The 10,410-nt window shown below is 42.8% G+C and overlaps 1 protein-coding gene across 1 annotated transcript in view; it reads right to left on the minus strand.

Annotated features, from left to right (window-relative positions):
• Positions 1-6,454: 6,454 nt before the first annotated feature.
• Positions 6,455-10,410, minus strand: part of TAC1 (tachykinin precursor 1) — a gene marked incomplete at its 5' end in the record, with an annotated part of 5,147 nt that continues 1,191 nt past the window's right edge. Inside the window, one exon of the mRNA XM_010169784.1 lies at positions 6,455-6,504. Coding sequence (XP_010168086.1) covers positions 6,455-6,504 — 50 coding nt within the window. The remainder of the gene's footprint in view (positions 6,505-10,410) is intronic.

A 10,410-nucleotide genomic window follows, 5' to 3' on the forward strand; every position in this document is an offset into this window, starting at 1 on the left:
ATGAGCAATAGAAAAAACCCAACTAAGTGCATATGTAGAATTTTTCATCTGCAAACAGATAACTGCAGGTATATGCAAAATATCTCTTAAAATATCTCTTTTCTATCACACTGAAAACTTAATTTCTGAGCTGTACCCACTGTATAACTTAGCAGACACAAATATAGCCTATTTTTCACACAGATATGTGGAAAAATCTGTCACCATTGTTTGATTCCCTACCAACAGGATTTTGCTTTTAACTTTTGTTTTTAAAAGCAGTTTTAATGTAGCCACACTGTATGTATATGTTCTTTCAGTAATCAATGTGTATCTTCTCCAAGCAAGATTTGCTTCCAGAGGGCTTGAATTTTAATGCTTTGGTAAACTGGATTACAATGCGCCTATTGTTTTCTGAGTATTATAGCTGAAAATAAAAAGCATTTCTGTGTGCCAAAATGGAATGTGATTAAAGGTGTTCTTCTGTTGTTCAGTTAGCTGTTTTCAACACAAACTGCTTATGGCAGAAAGCAATGTTAGAAGCATATTGACATATGTTGGTGCGGGTATGTCTTTTCACTGTTACAGCTGTGTTTCTAAAATAACAATGTAAGGAATGGTTTAGATAGGCAAGAAAAAAAGCTTTTTTTTTTTTTTTTAATTTGCCAGGGATGTTATTAACATTCAGCCTTATCTTCTATAGTTCTTCATAAGTTTCATAGTGCTTAGGTAGTACCTTGTGGAAGTGGCTGGTTGGGTACAGGGCACACATTGCATTACTAGCTCAGCCACTGTGGTTACCTCTGGCCAAGCCACTTCATCTTGCTGGACCTCCTCCCTCCAGGCTTATGGGACATCACAAGGTACTGTGACAGATGAAGAGTCTGGCTTTTTATCAGTCTGCTCACATTTCATTTCTTCTATATGCAGTAAGTGGTGATAGTGTTTAATTTGGAGCTGGATGCAGAAAATGAGGTGGTGTTTGTTGCACATGCTCTGCGTATCTCTCTAAAAAGAAGTTTATAAGCTAAGGGGTTGCTGGCTTATTCTGACAGAAAACAGATATCTATCAGGGATAGAGCAGTGATAATTTTTAATGAATATCATAATGAATTTCATATAGCCCAGATGCCTCTCCTGTTGACAAATGTTTCAGCCTATGCTCTTTCAAAATCATTAAGATAATATTGTGAAGAGAGCTTGTTTATCTTTCCTGAAAGATGTAGATAGGTTTGAGGACATCTATATACTTGCTAACAGAAAAAAAAAAAGGAAAAAAAAAATCCCTGCTCTTCCAGTAATGACTATTTCTGTGAAGGGAAGTGAGCCATTTTGGAGGTAGTGTGAGGACACAGAGCTGTACCCGGAATCGCAGGCGGCTGCATCCTGACACAGTGCAATTCCAGGGAAGGATCCACTGTGTGCTCTTGTCCGGGAGACATTCGTTAACGCAATCTGTGATATTATGGCTAAGGCAACTGTTCAGGCTAATCATGGAAAAATTTGGTCATTAACGAAGTTTGCACAGCAACTTGCTCAGTATCTCTTTATGCTAAACTAGTTATCTAAGCTGTAGTTTAAGAAGGTACAGGAAAAAGGTCTGTATTTAAATAATAGCTTTTGGTAGCTCTGAAGGAGCTGCTACTGGCATACTCTGAATAAACTGCATTTTTAAGAATAACTTTAATAATTTAAAAAAAAACTCTTGATGTTGTTCTGCTCTAGCTAATGATGGCTGGAGCCTGGGTTCCCCACAAAGATCTCCATGCCCCGACATTTCCAGATTCTTTCTTTTCATTTGGTTAGGACTATGCTGAAAATATCAGCCTCCTGATGTGAACACAGCAAAGGACTTGCTCGTGGCAGCCCAGTGGGCAAGCGCTGCAGAGCCTGAGCTCCCTGGCTGCGAGAGGGATGACACGTGGACTCCACACGATTCAATGTGAATCCCACTGTAGACATTTATTATTGGTTACACGATCACTTATATACTCTTAAGCTGCTAACACACACACACACACACACATAAACAAGTCTTTATTGGCTAAAAGCTACTGTTCACATGCCTGGTTACAATACTTGATTTGATAAATCCACCTGTTCATGAGCCATTCTTTTACTTCTGACTAGTTACTGATTACAGCACACAAGTCTCTTCCCTTATCTTGTCTCACATTCTTTCTTGTGAGTCTGCTTTGTTTTATTTTTCACTCAAAGTAAGGAATTAATTGCTCAAGGCTGAAGCCACCTGCAGCTTTGGCTCTTAAAGGGCCAACACCTGGTGAGGTGTGGGCCGGGGTCCAGACACCTCTCCCAGCTCCCAGGTTCATGGGGAGGCTATGTGTGCAATGGCTCTGGCTCCCCAGGGTAAGTTTGGCTGCATCTGCACCATGGAGGACCAGTCTTCATGCAACAGCAGAGAGATGGAGATGATGGATGGAACTGATGGTTCTCTGGGTCACACTTGGACAAGGCAGGCTGCTGTGAGCCAGACTTCAGCATCCCCCATCTCAGGGAAGGGGAGTGTCTGTGTGTGGGAGTGAGTCAGTGCCTACCAGAAGAGCAGCTGCCTGTCATGATGCAGATGAATGATGTATTTCTTGGGGAAAAGAGAAGCAAAAAGGGGGCAGAGCATGTTGGTGGCAGGCTGTGGTGTCAAACTACCTGTAGCACCTCTCCAGTGAGGACAATTACCAGCATCACCCCAGGTTTACTCTGTGCTGATTTCTTAGGAAGATTTTTATTACTTTATTTAAAGCTCACCTGCATTTCACTGACAAATGCCCTTACTGCAGTTTTATTGATTAGCTTACACAGCCTGAGGGATGTCAGACTGTTGCTATCAAAGAAGAGATAAGTCTGTGTTGTGGTCATGGCTGGATGTGGCAGAGAGGCAGGGGATTTAGTGAAAGCCTCTCCAAAGCCTGCAGTGGAGCTGGAGAGCTGGCATTGCCCTGCAAGCCAAGGTGCCAGTGGCCCAGGGCTGCAAGCAATACTGTTCAACGCATAAAAGCGTTTAAAAGCTGAAAGAGCCTCAAAAGGGAGATTAAAGACCACAGAAATGATTAAAAAGTCCTTTTGAAATACTCAATAATGCATAGAGTATATCACTTAATACTAAATCCTGAAAAGAGATGTGAGAGTAAGAGTTCCTGGTTGCCTCGTGGGGACCCCAGGATGCCTGTAAGGACAAATGTTTGGGCTAGGAGGGTGGCAGGATCGAGCCCACAGTGGGGATGGGCAATGGTGGACTGGATGCATGTGGGCATGGGCAATGGAGGACTGGATGCCTGTGGGCATGCATAGTTCATGTGCCTCCCTGTGTGCCCTGCCCCGACGTGGCACAGCTCGCCCAAATGGTCCCCAGTACTGAAATATGACGAGAGCTGTTTTGTATTGTTGGTAGAGTTAATTGGAACATTTCAGGCTGTGCCTTTTCGTGTGTGTTTGGTTTATTTCTAGCTTGGAATGTATGTCTGCACAAATACATAAATCAATGACAATTTTAATCTTATTGTTCAAAACCTAAATTAGTGGAAATCTGAAATTATTTTGCCATCAGAAATTACAATGAGTTGTTTCAAATACCAAATTAAACCCACTCATCAGACAGCCACCTAACAGGAGAATATTTTGATGCCTGAGGGTCAACTTTTCCTTCTAGAAAAAATGGTGGTGATGCAGTTGATATACCTGAGGGACAGGATGCCATCCAGAGGGACCTGGACAAACTCAAGAAGTGGGCCCGTGAGGTTCAACAAGGCCAAGCACAAGGTCCTGCACATGGGTTGGGGCAATCCCCAGGACCAATACAGGCTGGGAGATTAAGGCATTGAGAGCAGCCCTGAGGAGGACTTGGGGGTGCTGGTGGATGAAAAGCTGAACATGAGCCGGCAATGTGCACTTGCAGCCCAGAAGGTCAACCGTATCCTTGGCTGCATCAAGAGAAGCATGGCCAGCAGATCAAGGGAGGTGATTCTGCCCCTCTACTCTGCCCTGGTGAGACCCCACCTGTAGTACTGTGTCCAGTTCTGGAGTCCTCAGCACAGGAAAGATGTGGACCTGTTGGAGCAGGTCCAGAGGAGTGGCACAAAAATGATCGGAGGGCTGGAGCACCTCTCCTATGAGGACACGCTAAGAGAGTTGGGGTTGTTCAGCCTGGAGAAGAGAAGGCTCCAGGGAGACCTTACTGAGGTCCTTCAATATAAAAAGGAGGCTTAAAAGAAAGGTGGAGAGAGATTTTTTACCACGGTCTGCAGAGGCAGGACAAGGAACAATTGTTTTGAACTGAAAGAAGGTAGATTTTTTACGATGACAGTGGTCAGACACTGTAACAGGTTGCCCAGAGAAGTTGTGGATGCCTTATCCCTGGAATTGTTTGAAGTCAGGTTGGACAGGGCTTTGAACAACTTGATCTAGTGAAAGATAGGGTGAGGGCTTGGACTAAATGATCTTTAAAGGTCCCTTCCAACCCAAATGATTCTATGATTTTGACAGAAAATTCAGTCCCAGCCCTTTGCTGGGTGCTGTTAACTAGTATCTGTGGTGTCCTTAAAACAGCTAAAACCTGCTTTGTCTTGTGTGGCTTTCTCTGGAAGCAAGTGTTTGCAGTAGTTGCTTCTGCAGGGAGGTTTGTGAGATGCACAGGCTGCAGGGAGCAAGCAGCAGGGCTTTTTCTTTCCTCTCTCCGTCTCACAACTCAGTACACAGGCTGTGAGCTCTGGGAGCACCATGAGCCTCCAGGCTCAGGGGACATCATTTTAAGGCTTTTTCTTTCTTTTTACCCTTCACTGAGCATTTTTCAACATGCATTTCTGCACTCCTTTTGCCACGCTGTTAGCCCAGCAATCAGCTTGCCCCCTCATTGAGCTCAGTGGGAGCTGATGCAGAAGCTTATTAGTCTGAAAATTAGCCCTGGCAAGACAAAGAGCTGGCAGAGCAGCAGTAAAACCCCCGTGTCTCACACGAGCACAGTGCCCATCATGAGTCTGCCTCAGTTTTCCCACCATGTAGCTCCCCACCTCGCTAGAGCCGGCTCGTACTTAGTTGGAAGCGGGGTCTGTTTTAAGCACGGGCAGGCTGAGGTGCTGCCCTTAACCGAGCAGGAGGGAGGTTCTACGCCCACCCACTCTTAATGGGTAGGGTTGTGGGGATGCTCCAGGTAAAACTGAAAATGGAGGTTGCCGAGTTCAATTCAGAAATGGAAAATGACAACCAGTTAATCACTCTGTATTATTTATTTTGAAATTTGGTTTGTATATGCTGGCTGTTTTCACTGATTCATCTGTGATGAAAGTTCATATGGTAGCATCAAACTGAGAACCATACGTTTGAGCCAGTGGAAAGAATACAGATCTCCAGATGCCCTAGCATCTGGTGAGATGTATGTAGCATTTTGGGACTGTCCTGGAAATAGAGTAACTAGACATTTTAATTAAAAAGATAATTACACTCACATTTTTTTCTCTTATATTGCATGAATTCGAGCCAACAGGTGCTTTTATTGTAAATCTGAGAGCTAGAATTTATTAAAAGCTTGGCTTTCAAATAATAAACCTGCAATCATGGATGAGTTCCACAGAAAATTATTCCACTTGGAGCTAGGGGATACATCAGTCCCTTTTCATTCAGTCAACACACTTCTTGATAAACATTTGGTTTAGGACGGACGGCACCTTGAGTGACCCAGAGCAATCCCAGGGATGCCTGTCTCCTGTAGCAAATCCCCCAAAGCATTCACCAAACCTGCACGAGGAGGCTCACAGCCTCCGTGCAAAAGGAACACATGAATTTGATATTTCTTTCCAGTCTCAGACCACTGTCACTTGGATCAGAGTCATTCCAGACTGATTTGGGAAATAATGCTACCACTATCACCAAAGAAAGTATGTTGCAAAATCCCCAGAATAGTTTTTATTTAAAATGTTACTATCATAAAATTCCAGTCTATGAAACAAAGACCTCAGATTCACACTCAAACCTTACCCACCCCCCCTTTTTAAAATATATAGATACGTAGTCACAAAACATAAAACATGCTGCAATGATACAAATATATTTCTTGATACGGAAATTACAGTACATTATAAACCATGAAAACAAATTGAGGCACTAGACTGTACGTCAGCTCTGTTCTGTATGGACTGTGAAGCTGATAGACTCATTTTCAACAAACAAAAGAATATTCTCTTTGTTTAGTGAACATAACTTTATGGGTCATATCAAACAATGTGCTTTGTTGTGAGACATCACCAGGGTTGCTGGTCCTTTCAGAACCACAACGCACCTACACAACATGTATCACTGCCACAATATGAAAAATAATAATTTTATTGAATGTACAACTCAAAAAACCCAAAACCAACCCCATTGGTTATTATTAAATAAATAATTATTCCGTATAGTGGTTAGTTTATATTACACTGCATTGGCCATTGGAACAAACGAAGTTTAATAAATAATGTATGGGAATGCCTCATTTACGCCTCCGTTCATAATTCTGTGCTATGCTCCTTTCAGAGGATCCTGCAAAAAACAAAGCAGAATGAAGCTCATGGTACAACCTTGCGTAAAACCCAATAAGCACAAGGAAACGTGAGGGACCTGCAGCCTGCTGGGCCACTGCTGGATGCTGTCAGAGCATTTGGACCCAAGATGAGGGATCCTGACACAGCTCTGAGCTGTTTTGATTTGGTTTTACCCCTCAGACTACACTATCCTCCAGGAGGCTGACGGTCTGGGCAGTGCCTTCCACCTCTGATCTATTGAGCTGCTTGAAACACCATTAACCCAGAGCCTTTTTACCTTCCAGTAATCCATCTAGCTGATGGGATCTGAGCGCTCAGATCAATCTGTGGGTAGAGGCTTTCTGCCTTGTCTACCTTCTGTCCTGCAGAGTCAGCTCTTTAAACCCTCCTGGTCCTTTCACAGGGACATCTTTCACTAAAGTCTGCAGCAGGAGCTAAGCAAATCTCAGACTACCCTGCGGACCAACCACAGCCTAAAATACTCTTCAGTAAGATAGTTAGCATTTAGTAGCAGCAGATCTCTCCTTGCTTTTTTAAAAATGAGAGGGAAACACAGAGAGCCCTTTGTGGGCAAAGCCTGGCCACAGGGTGACACAGCTGGTCACCAGAGTCATCTTTGCCTCAAGCCCAAAGGGAGGATTGCTTTCACAGAGCATATGCGTGCCTGACTATTGCGTGCAACGCACAACTCGTCCAGGGGGATTCAGCACCGCATCCTGCGGGGAGCTGGTATTTTGCATCAGTGACAGTTTTAAATTAACAAGACTTCAATTTTCACCAGGCTAACTGCAAAATGAGTTGAGCTTTCTTTCTCAGTATGGATTGTTATAGTATCTTTACTGTATGTGTGACCGTTTTCTCGCTTCTACGTGGAGCGTTCATCCGACGTCCTGCACATCTTGGGAGACAGTCAGTGTCAGACCCTGTTTGACTGAACCAGGGACTGAGACACCCACATCCCACTGCTCTGCTTTGTCACACGAGGCTTTAAACCAGCACCACACTCACAGCCAGCAGCAGGGTGGTGTGAACTCCCACCCACTGCCAGGGGACTCGGGGGTTTTCTGCAGAAGAAGAAAACCACCGCACCAAGAAAAGGTCCTGCCCAGTTAAATATCTTTCAGTAGGGAGAAGTAAGGACAGCCCTAGCACGTATGCCTCATCTTGCTTTGATTACACAGTCCTTAGGACCTATCTTCTCCTCCAGAGGAGCAGAAGCAACTGCTTACATTTTCCTCTCAGGGAATTAGGCAGAAAAGCAGTGAATTCTAGCCTTACCTGTCAGGTGGGTATTACATAGCTCGGCAAAGTGAAACTTCATTATTCCCCTTTGTTACAAATGCCACATAACAGTATCCTGACTATAGCAGCAATTTTGAAATCAGGGCACTAAAATATTTGCCTTTTTAAAACATTTGCTGTTTTTTACATTCTCATATTAATGTAAATGTAATCCCAATGGAAACCAAACCAAACCAAAGCTATTACTTACAGGCTATTTACTTTTGTGATAGCAGATATATTTACAGGTATTATGCATTTAATAGCTATTGCCACCACAGATAAAATAGGAGAAAATTATTCATGATACATAGCAATTTGCAAAATGATGCAGAGAGCAATGTTATTAGTCTGAACAGGGTTTAATTGAAAATAAAAGTTACTGACAACCATAATTGTAGAATATAGATCACAGCGTGTATCCACATAATATAAAGGTGTCAGCTAGTAATTTAACTTTTATCATCCATTTAACAAAACCGTGAGAACTATTTCAGAGACATGAAATATGTATTAAGTTTAATATTTTTTTTTAATTCCTATTCTAGGGAATTAACTGACGCTTTATGGTTCACAGTGAGGGATTTCCTTGGTACAGCCCTATAGCACAGGGAAGCCAGAGCTACTGGCAGTCTGCAGACACCCACAGGGGTTGTGCCAATGAGGGAGGAGGATTCTGCCCCATATAGATGCTATGGGAAAATAACAGACATTCACAGGACCAGTTCAAAGCTTAAATGCTTATTGCAAGGTAAAATGAAAAGCTGGAAGAGGCTGGGAATGTTTAACAGCTTGACCTGCAGAATGAAGTAGTGTTAATGGCAGATCTCTGCTCTTCCACTTTCTGCTCCAAGTTTGAGGAATAGTGATCTCCAGAGATGATGAGAATATCCCTTTGCCTGGGGAGATCTGGATACGGATCACAAGTTTAAATGAGCTTTACATTTTCAGCCTCTGCTTTTTTCTGAATGTGTCAGTAAAATCTAGTTTTTTCTTATATTAGCACTTTGGGGACCAGTAGAACACGCTGCTGGTGAGGACAGGGCAGTAAGGAAAGTGCCCTGGGGACTTCTACCTGACCTGCCTGCAGCTCAGACCAGCCTGATCATCTGAAGTATTGCAGTGAAGCAGATCCTGAGATATCTTGGTTAACATAGAAAATCCTGGTCCTTTTTCAGAGAACTCTGGGTGTACATTACATAAAGACCGCTTCTTCCATCTGCTGGGAGAGAACAAAGACGCAACAGAAGGAAGAGACTGTATATCACCGAGTACCAGATTTAGTCATATACATACCAGAATTTAAAGATCTTTTGCCCATAAGTCCAACAAAGGAGTCTGTTTTATGCCCTGAAAAAATACATTTGGGGGTGTTTTAATACATTTTAAATAGGCAGGCTTTTAAGATAACGTGTTCTCATAAGGAAGGAAGACACAGGCTCCAAAACTGTTCATCTCACAGACCAGTTGTTTATACCACTCTCAAGCAATGGAGAATGAACATCAGTTTGACTAATCAGACTAAACAGGTTAGACCAAGGCACAGGCCAATTAGTGGACATCTTCTCATTAACTCAGACAGACTTTTTGTTTTGTTTTGTGGTTTTTTTAAGTATAATGGAAAAACAATGGCCAATAACTGATCCTTATTCCTCTTCCAGTACAATTCCTATTGATTCGAGCAAATGCACAAGGCAGTGTCTCGGTATAGCCTGCATCTGTGTGGTGCATCTTTTCTACCTGTTGATGTTTTTTTCTGTAATGTGGAAGAAAAATCTTCCTCGCAGGTCACGGAGAGCCCTTACTGGAGAGGAAGCCAATGGGACTCTGTCTGGACACGTCTGAGCTAGACAGTCTGGCTCTATTTTTGGAATATTTATGAGTTCAGATATTACTTTTCTGTCCCATTAGTACTCCTCTGGATGTGTAGAGGATAAATTACTCCAAGTTTTGGTCTACAGCATGCATCAGATATAGTGGTAGCTATAGTTTCAGATAAGGAACGAAAAGGAGCCATTCTTCTTTCTCTAAGCAGACTTTTGAGGCAAACTTAAGAAATTTCTCTCTGGAAAGAATTTTGCTTGGCTAATTAATCTATAAAGCAAGATGAATGATCCTTGAACCCCACAGATATTAATTCAAGCTGAAGCAGTTTCAGAAAGCTCTAATTTTTTACTTTAGTCAGCAGGTTATTTGGCATGAGCTTTGTACTGGACTCTTTAATTGGTCTTCCAATACATAATCCTAGTGAGAAAATCTTGTAGCTGACAGAACACAAGGACAGTTATTGACCTCTGTGACCGAGGAGGTCTCATAGAATACAAGATCATTTTTACTTGTTAAAAGTTGCCCAGCTCCTGTCTAAGCATTGTCAGATAAATTTAGAGAATAAAACTATCACTGTGCAGAACAAGGTAACACCACACTGCTGACACCATCTCCTCCTTGGTGTTAAACAGAAGCAAAGCAAGGCACACTTATTACTGGGGTAAGATGTGCTTGTTCATATGGCAGCACATCATCAATCAGCCCCCACTGTGAGCAGGGCTCCGATTCCCACCCAGACAATGCTAAGAGCAAGATAAAGTATCTCGCATGTGATGACATGGGCTCTCCTGTGGAA

Source organism: Antrostomus carolinensis, unplaced genomic scaffold (genome assembly GCF_000700745.2).
Source record: "Antrostomus carolinensis isolate BGI_N321 unplaced genomic scaffold, ASM70074v2 scaffold7126, whole genome shotgun sequence".
Classification (NCBI taxonomy): Eukaryota; Metazoa; Chordata; class Aves; order Caprimulgiformes; family Caprimulgidae; genus Antrostomus; species Antrostomus carolinensis.